This window comes from Apteryx rowi, unplaced genomic scaffold (genome assembly GCF_003343035.1).
Source record: "Apteryx rowi isolate R43461 unplaced genomic scaffold, aptRow1 scaffold_83, whole genome shotgun sequence".
Classification (NCBI taxonomy): Eukaryota; Metazoa; Chordata; class Aves; order Apterygiformes; family Apterygidae; genus Apteryx; species Apteryx rowi.
The window spans coordinates 1,508,513-1,525,768 of record NW_020451127.1 but is presented as its reverse complement, the minus strand read 5'-3'; the positions used below and the strand labels follow the sequence as shown (position 1 = coordinate 1,525,768).

The 17,256-nt window shown below is 45.2% G+C and overlaps 1 protein-coding gene and 1 non-coding gene across 2 annotated transcripts in view; both read right to left on the bottom strand.

The window, feature by feature from the left end:
* MYL3 (myosin light chain 3) overlaps positions 1-16,870 on the bottom strand; it is a 37,647-nt gene extending 20,777 nt beyond the window's left edge. The window contains exon 1 of the mRNA XM_026089783.1: positions 16,654-16,870. Within this exon, the coding sequence (XP_025945568.1) occupies positions 16,654-16,776 (123 nt within the window). The 5' untranslated portion in view covers positions 16,777-16,870. The remainder of the gene's footprint in view (positions 1-16,653) is intronic.
* Positions 175-338, bottom strand: LOC112977441. The gene has a single exon (XR_003257496.1). It is a non-coding gene; the product is annotated as a U1 spliceosomal RNA (small nuclear RNA).
* Positions 16,871-17,256: the final 386 nt, after the last annotated feature.

Here is a 17,256-nt window from a genome sequence, read left to right as displayed (position 1 = left end):
CCTGATGCACCCCAGGATACCATTGGCCTTCTTGGCCACAAGGGCACCTTGCTGCCTCATGCTTAACTTGGTGTCCACCAGCACTCCCAGGTCCTTCTCCGCAGAGCTGCTTTCCAGCAGGTCAACCCCCAACCTGTACTGGTGCGTGGGGTTATTCCTCCCTAAAAAAACTTACAGGGGAGAGCGCAAATGCAGTCCCCCACTACCACAAATTATGCAGTCAAGTTTCCCACATTTCGGGAAATCGCAGGGGTCAGCACACCCAYAGTGCAAGGGGTGAGCCTCGCCCTGGGAAAACCACCTGCCTGATCATGGTGTCTCCCCTGYCAGGTAAGAACCAGTGAAGCTTTYCATTCAAAAAATAAGGCTGTATTTCAAGATGGGGAAACCGAGGCAAAGTCTTAGTCAAGGTTATGCAGATAATGTTGCTACACAGGGAAATATGAAAACACTTTYTCATCAACCTGCACTCTTATCAGGCAGAAGCTGGTCACTCTGAGTCTTTCTTTTATTTGGGCTTCCTAAGGCCTGAAAAAATACAGCAGGACATCACCATTTCTTATATTATAACTTCAGAAGACTTTATGGACTGCAGGTCCCTACTTTAGCCTGGAATAAGGCTGGACCAGGTCTGCCATGTTGTGGCTTTTSATTCACCTGCTCCCTCAAGAACTGGATGTAAAAGCCTTGTGTGAGAACCTGTGTCTGGTCCGGGCTTAGGAAGAATTGGTTTGGGTCTCAGAGTCACCCCATGGGGTGTCACATCCCAGGTGGTCACAAAGCTGTAGAGTGGGAAAACTGGGGTAGGTGCATAGTGGTAAAGGTGATAGGTGAAAGACTATGGAGAATCAGACTGAGGAGAGATGGATCTGAGGAACCCACAAGGTTTCTTCCCCAAGGAAGGGGTTGCAACACAACCCTCAACTTCAATATCTCAGAGTAAATCTGCTCAGCCATAGTGCAGTCCTCTAAATGCCTGCTCGGCTGGGAAMCACAGCCTGATAAATCTTCAGGGTGTGGGTTCAGAGCAGCATGGTCTTCAGAGCAGCTTCACAGTTGGCGCCGATGCTCTGTGCCCTCAACCTGAGCCAGAGAGGTGGATGACAGTCCCCTCGGCAGGACTTTGCATCCCCTTGCTTCTTTCTTTCTTGTAAATACCTTCTAGGGTTGAAGGAGCAGTGTGCTTTTAAATAGTGGTGTTTTCCCAGCTCTGGCAGGGCTGCAGCCTATAAATTGATAGCTCCCTTTCTTGGATGGGGAATGTGTTGCCATAATTTTCCAGAGCACAAGGGGAAATTCCACGGCCTCAGCAAGAGAATGACACAGCCGCTCTGGAGAACTGAGATGGTTTGCCGCAACGGCCAGCACCAGAAATATAAAACACTTCGTAGACTGACCGTTCTCCCTGTAGCAACATGGTTTCGGATTCTCCAATCATTTTTTGATGGTTGGCTTCCCACTTTCTCTGCAGCCCCCRCTTTCACCAGCCTCACCAGCAGATGTTTGTTCAGATGTTCGCAGCCATTGAAGAAATCATAAAATTTAAAAAGTACCCTCTGTAAAAATCCTGGACGGGAGCCTGGGGTTTAGGGAGGTCAGACATTGCCTGTGCTGTCTGCCTGAAGTAGACAAWTGTCAGCTCCTGGGTTGGGTCTCTGAAGGGGACAAGAAGAACCCCAAGGGTGCAGCTTGGGGACTTCATGACAGCTCTTCCTGGGGGCTTATGGGGTCTCACACCTCCTGCTGCCTGGGTGCTAACCAGGAAAAAGGCCCCAGGTCTCAATCCAACATGCATAGGGATAGGAAGATTCTTTGCTATCCTTAAGTCAGCAGTAGAGTTGTGCCCCTTGGGGTCAGGTCATCCTAAGACAGAAGATCTCAAACAGGGCAGGGAAAATTAGTCACCAGACAAAATATTTGCTGAATATGATATGCTGGAAAGTGCACAAGGAAAAGTGAAACACTTTTGTAACGTGGTAAACAGCCTTAGTGAGAAAAAAATGGAGGCACTAGTACTATTAGTTATTATTATTGTTATTACTCTTGTTATATTGACACAAAAGCCTTTCCCATTGGCTTTCCAAAATCAGATGTTTTCTCTTGTAAATACTGGTGGTTTTTCCATTTTTTTTAATTGAAACATTTTTACATTGAAGTGGTATTTTTCATGTAAAATCGACTTAAAGAATCCCACTCCCTCTACATTAGATCACTCCGAAGCATACGAAAACAATTCTTTTCAGACTGAACAAAACCATTCCGAGTTGCCAAAAAAGAATTTTTGTGGGCTTTTCTGTGTCACTGAAACCTCATCCTGAAAATTCAAGCTGATTTCWTCTAATTTTTTAATTCCCCCACCAAGCCTAAAAACAACTACCCTTTGCTGAACTAATTTTGGTCTCGAATGACACAGTTGTGTAACTCYTCCAGGTCGCTGAGTGACATGCCGGTCATGCTAGTAGCGAATGAGACCGTGGGAGGTTCTTGGTTGGCCGGTGTGAAATGAGCTTGACAGGTCTCGGGCAAGATGCAGTAGAAAGGTCCCTGCAACACAAAATCTCCTGGAGCCACCGGAGTGGGTTTTGGATGTGGGAGCTGAAATTCTTGCTCTTATTCAATGAGGTCCCACGCACAAAAAAGCTTCGGTGTTTTGCACAGAAAATTTTAAGCTAACGTGAGATATGCACCGGCACAGCCGCACGCTGCAGCCAGACTGATGCTACAGCTCACACAGCAACACGATGCAGACAGCGCTGTCAAAGCTTTATTTTTTCCACCACCTGCATTGCAGCCATCACCATCCCCAGTGCGGGGCTGGCACCTGGATGGAGCAACCTTCCCAGGGACGGGATAACACCTCCCTCCGGTCCGTGCACTTGCAGCTCCTGGTAGCACCACCAGTCACAGCTGTGCGATTTAAAACATCACACCACTCGCCCTGCAACTGCCTTGGGAAAAAAAAAGGGGGGGGATTAGGCTGCCTCTTCCGAAGAGTCACCGCGATAACGCGCCGGCAGCCGGGAGAGCTCTGCTTTTGTTTYGCAGAGCTGGCAGGCTGAGCACGCATGCCTCTCCCAAAATAATCACGCTGTAACTCAGCCCCGGTTTCGAACGGGTCAAACTGATCCCCGTAGCAAATCCACGAGCGTAAACTCCTCTGCCACTGGGATCCGCTTGGCTTCTTCCAGTGGGGGTTGTTTTCTTTTTGCTTTTAATTATTTTCCAAAGCAGGACATTATTCGCTGTGAGCTGAGAAATCCTCTGTTCTGATCTCGCTGTGCAACCACAGCYGTGCTGGATGCTCCTACCCATCCCCGAATCACCCAGGAGCTCACATGTGAAAAGCTTAGCTCCAGCTGGAGGGTCAGTCAGGACGGTGGAAACTTCAAATCCTGCCCTTTTATCAAAATTTCAAATATTTGATTGAAGAAAGAAAAAGGAAAAAAAAAAAAAGCTTCCCTGTCTTGGCCACCACCAGGAGCTTTTGCTCTCAATTCACTAGAGTCTGCTGGAGGTCTTTTGTTTGATTCACCCTATGAAGTTTATTTGTTTATGTAAAAAGAAGCCAAATCTGAGGTTTCCTAAGAACACAATTGGAATTGATGTTTCAGAGTTTTGTTTTGGGTTTATTTGATCCACTTAAAGCGGTGTCGAGGTCCAAAATCGGGTGACTAACAAGCGCTCTGACCCACGACTGTTTTCTCAGGCCGCGTTTTCAACGGAGCCTGCAAGGGGACACYGAAAAACAAGTTTCACTCGGGAGCGAAGGCGAGGAGCCCAGGATTCGGGCACATCCCGCAGCCTCAGCACCGAGCGCCCTTTTGGACTCATTACAGCTATTTCCCAGCTATCGTCTCYCATATACGATGATGCTGGAGGCAGACTCAAAACAGCGTTTATGAAGTGTGGTCACCGAGCAGCATGACATTCGATAACATTTCATCTCTAGAGGGGGGTGAGGGGTTGCATTTGTTTGGGTTTTTTTGAACCAGTAAATCAAAGAGAACRTTTTTACCCCCTGCCAGTCTGCAACTGTTACCTATCAGTCAGCACTAACCACAAACGCTGAAAAGTCTGAGCTGTTTTCCTTGCAAATATTTTATCGCCTTTTTTTTTTTTGCAAGCATTCAGCATTTATTCTCAGGCTGAGCTGGGTTCCCTCTAAGCCTTATTTCATTTCACTCTTCCCCAGTGCTGTTTTGCTAAGGCCAGGCGGGTCGCAAAGCGGCTTGTTTTTGCAAGGTTGCTCCTCGGAGCAGCCTCCTCGCCGAGCCGCGGCTGCCCGGTGGCCGCAATGTTCCGCCGCTTCCCAGAAAATACGGTCAGTGGATTGTCACYGCTGCTATTCTGGGCTCCGGCTGCGTAAGCGTGCTGGAGCTGACCGGCTTTTGCAGGCTGGAGGCTGTGTTGGCTCCGGATGGGTCAAGGGCTGGATTTCATGCTCCTTCCCCAGGCCAGGGCTGGCTGCGGTGTTTGGCCGCACAGACCCTGCTGGGGGGCTGGGGAGGGGGCACGGGTCCCCGGTCTGCCGTTTGGGCATCTCTCCGAAGGGCCATGTGTGTTATATAAATGCCTGGTGCATATATAAAAGAGGATGAGCTGCATGTGGGCACATATGGGTGAAGACGTTGACACATCCACATGTATGCTTATGCATATCTGCATATTCGCTTATATGAACATATGCAGATACAGACAGGTATGCATGMACATACATGCATTTTATTTTTATATATATGTGTATACACACAAGCACAGACACTATATATATGTACGTATGCAAAATATACATCAGCACAAGCCACACATTCACAACCATACATACACACCAAGGCAGGCAGAGAAGCCAGAAGCAAGAGGTCATCATTCATAAAGGAGCAGTGCAAATCTTCGCTAATCTATTTAACTCTAGAGGCTCAGATCTCCCCCTGGCAAACGTTGATTCAGTTGCCTGTAGAGAAATACACCCAGATYGGGCAGATCTGCCTGTGCTGGGGCTGCTGGACACAGGCAGATCATGCAGCTGAAGGCAGCTGTGCTGATTGACAGCTGCTAAGAATCAGTCCCTAATTTTTAGCATTCACAAAAAAAAGCATCCCAAACTCTCCTGAGCCCTGATCCTGGTGGCAACTACTCTGAGCTCTGGCCAGGATTCGGGGACCCAACCAGCTCCTCAACGGGAGCCGGGCTGCGAGCTGGCYGCATACCCTGCACATAGCATAATGCTTTCTGTTTAAATTTAGTCAAGTGCCTCTTCTGCCTGTCTGCTTTTTTAGGATTCAGATTGCAGATAGGAGAGAGAAGGGAGGGAATGATGCCATATAAGATGCATGCATACAACGAGACGTGAAATTAAACTCAAGAAGGAAATTGGCTTAGGAGGGGGAAAAAAAGAATCTGGGGATTATATTGGCATTGCCTCTCTACTAATATTACTCCCATTTCCTTTCCCATATTTCTTTCCACATCTTTACACTGGCTGGCATATGATAATATATATATAAATTTTTATATATAGAAAAATAATTTATATATATAAAATATAAATACTGTTAGGAAATATGYTTTGACATTGCTTTGTTGTTGCTGGATTTAATAATACCTGAGCTTTAACCAGTCGTTTTGCCGCTTGGAAACCTTACAACAAAGTCTGAGCAAACAGCTGAGTCTCTGGGCTGGGCAAGGAGAGAGGATGGAGGTGGCGGAGCTCGATATTTGTCTAAAAGCAGAAAGCTCTGTAGCGTAAAACCACTCAGAACCAGCGCAGCTTTAGGAAGACGTAGGGATTCACGGGGATGCAAAATATTGGTCCCCATTGGGCTTGCACAGGAAAGTCGAAGGATTCCTTCATTTGGGAGTCCAAATTTCAGCCATCTGCATCTGAGGGTACTTGCCTGGGTGCCTTATGTAGGCAATGCAAGGTCAGCGGGTATCTCCAGCAACATACTGCCCTTGGCCAGCATCACCCCTCAAAAGGATGAGGGCACCAGGGTACCTCTGCCCAAATGCTAACATCTTTACCAAGGTTCTGTTTCTGCTAAGAATCTCCCCATCCCTGTTCCTCCTATGTCTACTTTTGACTTTTTTCTCCTTCTTCCAAGTTAAGATTTGACTAGTTTATGAGCAAAATAAATAATCTGTCTCTACAGTCCAGCTTTCCAGCAACTTGGGAAAAGTTAGCACTTTGGCCAGGGCCTTCTGCATGCTCTAAGCTGTGCATTTAATTTAAATTTAATAGTTATTGCACATTACACAAATGGTGATTAAAACCACATTGATCGAGGTTTAGCAGCTATGTGAGAAATGCAGATCTTACAGAGCTGCTCCATATCCAGAGTGTGCTTTTAATAACTTGCTGCTCATCAACGGACAGATTGGAAAGAGGAAAAGGAACTGAGAGCAAAAGGCCAGACAGGGAAGCACAGTCAGTCGGAAAGATCATAAGGCTGTGGGTTCAGGTGGTTTTCACTTTATTTTCTACCTCTGGCGCACACACCCATAACATGAGACCTGCACATTGATATGCTTCTTAGTTCCCATCCATAAATCAAAGCAGACCTACCTTGCGCACAGTGGTATACATGCCAACAAGCCCATCGAGACCAACCTTCACACCATGTGTTGGAGGAGCAGCCAAACGCACTGGCCGAAATCTCAGAAGATAAATTTCTGTGGTGGGATGTATTGCCATAAGGGCTTTCTAGGTCAGGACCTGCAGCAGACACACTTGAAAACCCCAGAAACTACCCAAACAGGACGTGCTTGTCATGCTCTCATCTCTCTTTTTTAAAACCTACCAAGTTCATTCTGCGGCAAAGCAGAAACAACCTCTCATGTCCTGATTTATCCTGGTTCATTTTCTCTTCTCAGTCATTGTCTCAGATAACAACAAGTGCTTCAAAATCAGCCTGCTGAGGGCAGTGCAAATCCTCTGGAACCAAGTCCTTGGTTTGCAAAATTTTGAAGGCAAGTGGCCCTCTCTGTGCTTTATACCGAAGCAAAAAGCCATCCAGGAAATAACACATAGACAAGAGCCCTATAAATGTGAGGAGAGACAGATGAAGATGTGATAAATGCAGGTGTACAAGAGGAAATATGGAGGGAGATGAAAGCCAGGTTTGCAGAAAAACTCGCTTTAGATGATTTCAAGTAACTCGGTAAAGCTGGCCTGCCCTTGGCCAAGGTCTACTCAGTGCTGTAACTCAGACTGAGTTATTCTAAGTAGAAAAGAGCATAGAAAACTTGACTTGTTTTCATCTCTACGCCCCTCTGACCAGGGCAAGTGGTTTTTAGGTTTGCTTTTGGGCTACTCTGCCCCATGGATTTCAGACACCGCAGGAGAGGGGTTTTTTGCAGGTGCATAATGAAGACTTGGGAGAGGAAAATGCCCAGAAAAAAATGAGTTTAAGAAAAAAAAAACTTACTATTATGTATTTTAGGGGTGTATTGAACAACTTCAAACTTTTGAGTGGGAARAATTGCCCAAATTGAAAAAATTTCAACCACTAAAAGTTTCTGGGTCTTTTTTATGCAAGAAGRAAAGAACCCTCCAAAATTAATAGCTGCTTCAGATTAAAAAAAAAAAATTAAACATGCAATTAAGTAAAAAAGCTGAAGCTGGTAGGTTTCAGGGGTTTTTTAATCTTTTTCAGATTTTTTTTTTCCCCAAAACAAAACCCTTAGCAAAATCTGTGCACATTTGCAAAACACTCTAGTGTCACCAAATGCACTTCTCAAATCTCCCCCAAAGAAGTATTTTTATGAGAAATGTCACCCAGCTCTAAGAACACGAGACAGATACAAAGATAGCCAGATTTTCTTTGGCCCGGAAAATTCATCCAGAAAGCTCCTCTGATCTCCAGCGCTGTTTGGTTTTGGCCCCAAGAACAAGCAGCGTATACCGCAAAGAAACCCTTTTGCTGTATTTTGATGCGAGCTTGCCTAATGTGTTACGATTTCTTCAAGGTTTCAACTCGAGGTAGCATTTTGCTAGGAAGCAGAGAGGCAGCCAGTGAGGAGCAGCCCCCGAGTACAGTCTGAATAGCCAGGAGGGACGAACGGTGATAACCATCCTCTGGTTCCCGAGGGGGGAACTGAGGCATAAACATATCATATGACCGAATCACGATCGCCTGCAGGAAACCAGAAGTTGAACCAAGCCTCTCTCCTTAAGACAACCTTCTCCCTCAKCTTTTGGGTCTTGCAGTCCCTTCCYTCATCCGACCTGACCCTGTTTCTCTTGTTTCCCCATCCCTGTCTTTCCAAACCCATCAAGGCGCAGCTCTGGACCTCGTGCCTCTCCCAGAGGATGCTCCTCAGCCCTGGGGGCTGCCAGCATCCTGCATCCCCTCTCAAATGAAAAGCTTCACCGGGTCAAGGCCACACATTGTTTCCTAAAGCTGAAATACCCTTTACCCTTCCAGGCACCGATTCATTTCTGTGGAGCGAGCTGCCAAATTCATGTCAACCTGGGCCAGCTGCTCTGGAGAGAGGAAAAGGAGAAGGAAAGGTGCTTTCTCCGCTATTAAAAGCTGCCCCACAATGGCCAGCTTGGCAGGGAATGTGCTGTACTTCTGGAGTGACGTGGACCGCGATAAATAAAGGAGAGAATAAAAGAGCAGAGCTGTCTTTAGAAGTGTGTTATGGCAGCTTGGCATTTTAATTATGCTTATCGCTGGGGTCCATCCAGAAGCACCGGAGCAAATTGCTAATGGGGTATTCGGAGCATGACCAGCGCCTGGATTTTATATGCAATACAGCCYATCTCAGGCACTGACTTCTGAGAAAAGACCTGCCTTAACTGAAGACAACAGCCTCATAGCTGGGGAGGTTTCTGAGAGGCTGACAGCCTTGGCAGATTCCTCTGGCCGTGGTTCTCCTCCCCATGCGCACGTGTGCGTGTGCGATGTGTGTAACATCACACCTTCATCCCTCCCATTGCATATAGAGAGCAAGGCAGGGTGGGAGAAAGCAATGCCATTTACAGAAGGAAAGCGCAATGCGATGGAGGTGAGGCAGACCTCGGTGGACACAAATTTTGAGGGGGATTCTTCCAGGAGGGCCTGGCACTGGTGGGGCAATTCCCTTCCAGCTCCCAGCCCAAGCAATCACTGCCCACCATGGCCTGAAGTCCCCAGATCAGATCATTCCTAGGAAGGGGAGTCAGGTCTCCCACAGCTTCATGGGGACCAGGGCTGGAGAGGTTGTGGGGCTTTCTTCCAAACATGGTAGAGATAGTTCAGATCCAGGATCTTGAGGGTCTGTTCTTCTCCATAGGCAGCCGCAGCCAGGATTTTGGAATAACTCCATCATTTGTGTTAGAGCATTAGCAGGGCCTTGGGCTGAACAGCTAACATTCAGCTAATATCTATACCATGGAAAAGCCCCCAAACTAGCAGAAATCCAAGTTGGTAGAACTATACACCATAGTACAACCCGCGCAGTTTTACTGGCTTGGATCCAGGGACTGTCCAGCTCTTGTGCTCATTAGTAAAGCACTGACAATTATTTGCAGTTCTTGTTGGTCAGGGCGCAAAAATGAGCTGGCAAGGCTCTTGAACTGCATCCAGGTCATGGCTTAAATGTCTGTACACCTCAGTGCACCCTCTTCTCTACTGCCACTTTATTTTATGTAGCTTAAGCGCTTGTCTTAGGTGAGGAATGAATAAACTTCTAAAAGCACCTTTTTCCTCTTCAGTGACACTAATGGGAGCCTAAACAAAATAGCTCAGCCTCAAATATCTAACTTGAAGATAACTGAAATATGACAGCTGAACCTCACTTTTCTTTTTCTTTCTTATCAGGCCTGAAATCCTTTTCCCTAACCAAAATCTTTGGGCTCAGTAGAGCATGAACGGGTCAAAAACCACATACAGGACACAAGATTAAATGATTAAACAAACTTAAGCCCTATGAAACAAGTACCAGCCACTAAGTGACATGAAATGCCACCTGCTCACGCAGGAGCCTTTGGCCTCCATCACTCATCCTCATATTTCCATTTGGTGTAGGCTAAGTAAGCAGGTATCCAGTATCTAAAATAGGTGGCATCTAAAAATCTTTCTCTGGAGTTAGAGGAGTCCCTACCATTAATACATTGAATATGTTTTTTTTCCCTCTAAGCCCCTGAAAATACTCTACCAGACCAATACAATTTTTAAGTACATACCTAAAAGGCCTTTGGAGCTTGCTAAATCAAAAATAAACCACACTAAGTTTTCACAAGTTTTCACACCTTGCCAGAGCACCAGTCMACAGCAAGAATGGTGACTCAGAGGTGAATCCCATAAAAATCAAAGGGGAAAATTTCCCACCGACTCCCACAAGACTGCAATGAGGGTCTCCTGTTTTTGCCAAGGTTTCAGTCATTTTTGCCTGGGGCATCCTCAAGGGCTGGCTGATCAAATTTCTCTGTGCTTGAGAGTCTCATGAAGAAATCACTGAGAGAGAAAGAGGCCCAGCTTGGGCTCATTTGAACCTGACCGGTGCCTGCCCACTTCAGAAACTGGCAAATATGTGAGCACAGCAGGGAAATTGCTCTCTAAAAGTATTTCTCCTGAGATGCCAATAATAATAATGGTAATGATGATGGGAATATGGAACACCTGGGAGGAATGAAATCAAGAGGAAAAATAGGTTGGAGAGAGGAAAAGGTGAGAGGGCACTGGAAGGTTGAACCCATGCTGTAGCCACGTTCAGCTGCCTTGATGTCTGATCTTTGGAGGCTCAGGGGTACTGGTGTAAAGACTTCCCACTTCATCCTCAAGAAAAACTTGGCCAGACCTGAAAGGTTTCCAAGCAGGCTAAGACCTGCATCTACCCCATGTCTTGCTAGAACATAACATGAAACCTTCTTCCAAGTTGAACATGATACATCCCACATTTATCCTGCTCCAGTTGTCTCTGCACCAGAAGGAAGGGGTCCTAATCCGGCTCCTTTCATCAATGCACTGAGATTCRAATCGTGTCTGTGCTGGGGTGTCTTAACCTCGGCTCCAACAGATTTTTTTTTCCTCCCCCTCCCCACAAGAAAACATGCCCTCTTTCCTATGCAACCGCTGTTGCATCTTGCTTTCCCATGGGCTCTGTTGCATCTTGCTTACCCATGGGCTCTGTTGCATCTTGCTTACCCATGGGCTCTGTTGCATCTTGCTTACCCATGGGCTCTGTTGCATCTTGCTTACCCATGGGCTCTGTTGCATCTTGCTTACCCATGGGCTCTGTTGCAAAGGGGTTCTGCACGCCTCTCACMGGTCAGCTACCAGGTTAACCACTGCCAAATACCAAATTTTGCATGCCGGCGTAGACATGCATCCACCAGCTCGCACGTGGACTGCTGCCCTTCACATCCAGATAAAACACTTTTCCATACTCAAAAACTCTYTCAAATGGACCAACACATCTGTTTCCTTATACACAYATCATCCTTTTCACCTAACTCCTCRCCCCTCCACACACACACCCCTCTTTCTTACAGAAGAAATGGATGCAGCAAAATACTTCTCCCTGTCGCACACAAACCACACTTCATCCCCCAGAGGTGTCCCCAAAACCTCTCATGCACCTACAAAACTTCTAGAGATCAGGGAACGCACACCAACTCTCCCATACACAAACTCCTCAAATACAACACCYGTCCCGCTCACGTACCTCTCCACACACAGAGATGCAAAATTGTCCCATAGAGTAGCTCGCATTCAGACATTCATTATTTCCATAAACTGAATTTCTTAATGACAGCCCATTTCTTTTCATTCCCATGTGCACTTATACAACACATTCACCTCTCAAAGAAAATCCTTTTTTACCCACAAAATAACACCTGCTCTGTCACTCACCACTCTAGGACCTTCTCAACCATATACCCACTGTTAACTCCTACAGCTTTCTCCATGTTCAGGCCCTCCCAACTACTTCTGAAATACAGTCATCTCAGTCACTTCATCCCAAAATGAATTCTTCACATAGGCACCTAAAACCACTCCAACAATCCCTACTAGCTGGGCGTTGGATATCCTTAAATATAGTCATCTTCTTAGGGAGAGGCTTTGGGATCGATCTCTGTGAAAATCAATCAGTTCCCGCTCTCCCCCAAGGGATATTTGCTTTTCTTCCCCCAGCGTCTAGCCAAAAATCTTCGCACGCTGTCCCGCTTCACACTTGCACAGAGGTGCACTCCTGCATCCCAGCTACCCTGCTGCAGCACCACCATCGCACCACGGCACTCTCCATGCTCCAGGGCTGAAGACGCAAGCCAGACAGGACCTCATCGGTATTGGTGCCTGTACATTTCCCTCGTGGCTGCTCCCACCCCAGCCGCTCTCGCGTCTTTTCTTGCGGAAAAAGGGAAGGAGCTTTTATTTTTTGCATCCCTGCAGATGTTCAGAAGCCYGCAGGGCTTTCTGAGGAGAACAGGTTTCACAAGGCTCCAAGATCACAGTACTCCAAAAAATAAACTACGCCTGCTTTATTTTTTTTCCCCCCCCAGGCACCTATATGACTGCATACTGCTACAACAAGCATCTCAAATGACAACCCAGGAAAATGTAGTTATTAAGCATAACTGCATATGGTAAGTGGTGTTCCTTCCAAGTCCTCACATATGCCAACTGTCTCCATCTGCCTTTTTATACCCAGGGCTCAATGGACTTTGGGGACRCATCATCTCAGCTAACTTTAGCTGCTGAAATGTTGGTGCTCAAATAGTTGTCTCCTTTCCCACTTTAATCAACAGATCGGCATCTCCCAAGGGTGATTCGATCCATCCCAGTATAGGCGTCCAGCACTGCTGCATTGAATAACCCTCAAGAAAGTTTTTTTCTGCTGATTATATATGATCTGTTTAGGGGCAGCAACCAGCTTTCCAAAGGATAGGTGAGCTGATCCCATTTTCTGTGTCCACCAGATTAAAAGATTATTCCTGTTTASCATTAACCTTACTATTTTTCACAAGAGCAAAGTCTATTTCTGGCAAAATATTTCCCCTATTAGAAGACAATAGTCAAATGGGAATAAAGGCTGGATAAATGAAAAAGACAACCTCCTTGCTCCAGAATGTCTTTAGGACCATCTCTTCCCTAAAGGGAAGAGGTTCAAGGAAAGTTCTAGTGAAACTTTAAAAAAAAAAAAAAAAAAAACTTCCTCATAGGCTGAACCATACAATTATGGAAATAAAAACACCACCTTTTCTGTGAGTTTCAAACAATACTGAATCCCATCCAATCTCTCTTGCAAATTTCTAAGTATTGGGCCAAATCCTGCTGGGATATGTATGTATATGTATCRTTAAAACTTTAGAAGGCAACTTTAAACTTTAGAATAGCTCCATTACTTAAGGGGGTATAACCCACATTTAGGCCACCATAGCTGAGAACCAAACATAGACCCTGACCTTGACCATGAAGCAGCCAGAAGACAACAATGTGAAAAATCTGATACAATTTTGGACCATTACTGTGCAAGCAGAATATAGCAGTCAGGGAAAACAAAACGAGAAGTAATTTTCCCTTTCACATAAATGTTTTCATTTTGAGGGTTTTTTTTGTTTGTTTTTTACTAAAATTGGATTGCAAAAGTTTTAAAACTCCAAATACAAAATTGCATAATAAAATCTGAGAATAAATATTGATAATTTGAGGCATTCCCATCAGAACATTGCATTTCAATAATTTTTAATATTTTGTTTTGATATAAGTTTGTTTTCTTCCCAGTTTTCAACAGTATATTATCTTTTGCATGAAAACAAAAACCAGTTTCATCCTGGAATGCTGAAATGGGATGTTTGGAGAATTTCAAAACTCATTAAAGCATTTTTTTCAAATGTTGTACAATGATCTGGGGAGGTATTCTGATCTACACCAGATGGCCTGAGCTCCACCAGAGCTAGGTTTATGAAACAGGAAGAGATATTTGCCAGACCCAGCCCTTGTGCGCAAATAGCTTCAATTTTGACAAAAGCACTTTTGATGAAAAACATTTAATTGAAAAACTCCCAGGGAAACATCTCTAGAGAATACCACCTCCCCTTGCTATGAGTTTTGGGAAGCAAACCACCCCAGACCCAAACCATACATCTACTAGTGCTTTCCCTGTCCAGTTTTGTATATATCAGATGACGGAATGTTCTCCACAAACACCAAGAGATGTTACCATGGGAGTACTGGATTTACTTTTTTAGAAACTCAATACATAGTTTTAAGTGCTTTTAAAGCATTAGGAGAGTCCATAATTTTAAATTCCACTGGAAGGAAAAGTAATAACTTGGATGGAGAAGTGTGCAGAATGAATAGTTTAAAAAAAATGCAGAAGTGAATTGATTTCAAATCTTATTTGAACAAAAATGTATTTGATGGTTTTGAAATTGCAGTGTTTGCCAGTATGCATGTCTATTTTTTGAGTAGTCCTAGGGTGGTTTTYTTTCTTTCCTCATTACAACTCATCTTGCTACTGCACTTAGCTACCCTTCATACCACAACAGCACAGTATCCCAGATGAATGTATTTGTGTCCTCTAAGAGAGGTTATTGCAATTGCCCTCTCCTCCTCTTACAGTGCAGGAATTTTAAGTACAGAGACATTAACAGCGAGCTGAATCCCACCACCTACCACTTGCCCAAGGTCACAGAGTAAGCCTTTCTCAGAGCACGGCACGAACATTGGCGTGAATAGTCTAAACRCTACGCCAAAATTTAATTCCTTGTACACCGAATTCTATTTCTTGATATAATAATAGATAATTGCTCTTTTGCATCAGTATTCAAAGCAAAAAGTTTGAAAGTTTTTCATGGTTCAAGCCATAAAAAAGCCCTGCTGTGTGCTTCCTKTGTTAGAAAATCCCAGCTACAAGAATGAATCCCATGCAGAAGGAGCAGACRGTTTCAGTAACCCTTGTGATTTACTAGTCACCTGCAAGGCCACTTGTGTGGTGCTCAGAGGGCATACTGAAGAGACAGAATAACTTACTCACTTTCTCAAGTAGCTCCTCTATCTGCGTGAAGGAGGAGCTTTATTTTTCAAGCTAACAGGAGAGGCTCACAGAGACACTCTTCATAAGCACTGAAGAGCTGGTCTCATCAATGGCCAGGGAGCTCTGTTGCTTTTCCTACTCCATCTCTTTGGCTTTATCTATGCTTCTCTTATCTTCTCAGGCTCCTCATAAACACAGATCAGGACTCACCCCATAGTCACCCATTTTCTTGTAGGCAATGAGATAGACTTCAGCTGGTGTAAACTGATTAAGATAATTATATTTACTTGCACCAGGTAATCACCTGGCCCAAATCTCCATGTGAGAAAAGCCTGTGAGATGCTGCAGAGCTCCCTCTCTTTTCCCCATCTTAAAGGAAAACCCTTTGCAAAGAAATCTTATAATGCCTTGCAGTGTCTATGTGTCACGAATATTTACTGTGMAAACAATATTGGAAAGTCATTCCTAAAGATGTATGCAGGGGTTTCTGACCTTCCCTGTGAATGTGTATGGTGCAGAAAGAGCAAAGTGGAACTAGTCATTTTTAGATCTTTATTTGCTTATGTCATTTTTATAAACCAAGAAGTCAGCACCTGACAGTCCATTTCATGGTCATTTTTGTGGGAATATACTACCTCTTTCTCCTCCTCATTCTTTGAGGGAAACCTCTTCTGATATAAAAAGGTCACCCTGGAACATCTGCTGAGGAGTCAACTCCCATGGGTAAAAACTTTTGAAGGAGAAACAGATTTCCAATATCATTTCACTGGAATTACCKACTTCACAACTTCAAAACTGTGACCATTTCCTAAATGTTGGCAGTTCACTGTCAGTCAGGTGGTTTGTTCTAAGGGCAAAAGATGTCAGTCAGGCAACTCAAGGTCTCTGATTTCTATGGCCAAGAGTAGTGGCCCAAATTCACTCAAAACCTATTTCAGAAGTGCCTTTGCAAACGTATTGCTGCCCCTATGCTTATGAGCAAGACTTCAGCAAACCCTGCTGAGGCCAACAGYRGCTCTTTCCAGCAGAGACTGTTCTGAGGAAGAAGGAGCRGGAGAGGGCTCATGTCTCTTGGGGRAATCTTTGGAAGAGAYCCYGAAAGCAAGAGAKCATTCAGAAAGCCTAGATTTTTGCCYGAGTTTCTCTCTGCTTTCCAAAACACACTCACACACAGTCGCTTTGACAGTCCATTGGGCTTTTCTGGAAAACCACATGCGGTCTCACCGGCTCGTGTTAAGGAAGTCCCAGGCTCGTTCCTTTGCAGAACAAACCCTGCGATATTGAAGTGAGCTCTACCCAGTGCATTGCAGGCAAGCACAAATGATCCAAAATAYGCTCTGAGCCCACTGCTAGCCCACCACGTGGCCTTGGCCGTTGGCTAGTCATCAGCCAGCTGAAAGTACAGTCMAGGCTTCCTGATATAATATAAAAAACCTGCAATATTCTCTGCACAGCACCTTTAAGTTTCCTGCTGAGGTCAGTGAAGCTTGCAGGAAATGGAATTTGTCACTTTGAGGATGAGAAGGGACAAGCTGGGCAATACCCTTTGCTCCTCGCTCTGCCAAAAAACAAGTGCTATTTTCAAACAGAGTCATCTCAGCATTCAATGCACCACAGCCAGAACCACCACCAACCCAAGCCCCGCCAGCCCTGGCTGCTCCCTCCTGCACCAGATTAAGACATACGTACTTTGATAGAAGCTGGGTTAAATTCAACTTCTTTTCGGGGCTCTGGTTCTGGTGGTTTTGGTGCTGGTTTGGGTTCTTCTTTCTTAGGTTCGGCCTTCTTAGGTTCAGGCTTCTTTGGGGGCATGTTGGTGGGCTGTTTTAGAAAGGGAGAGAAGCAGACAGACAGACAGACAGACAAGAGGTGGCTGCTGCAAGATAAATCACCAGCGCGGGTCTTTATCCCTGTCCAGTCCCTTAAAGTCACACATTGTGTCACTCCCAGACCTGTCACATGCCATGGCTTACAATAGGGCCACTGCTATAAAAGGACAAGACATTTACCCGTCTATTTTAGAGCAGCCAGATAGGGCATTGTTATGAATTAGCACTTAAATGGAAAAAGAGTTTGGGGATTTTAGGGCTGAGGCTGGCGCTGGGTCAAACATTTTTAGTGTGTGTGTGTGCATGTGCGTACATGAACAAGGGGGAGGTTGGGTTACACTCCTGGTCCCATCGGTGGATTTTATGCTTCCAAGGGCCACGCTGCCACTTACCTTCCCAGTTCACAAGTTGCCGAGTATCTTCACTCATGGCCTTTGCTGTGACGGGGTTCACTAAAAGACAA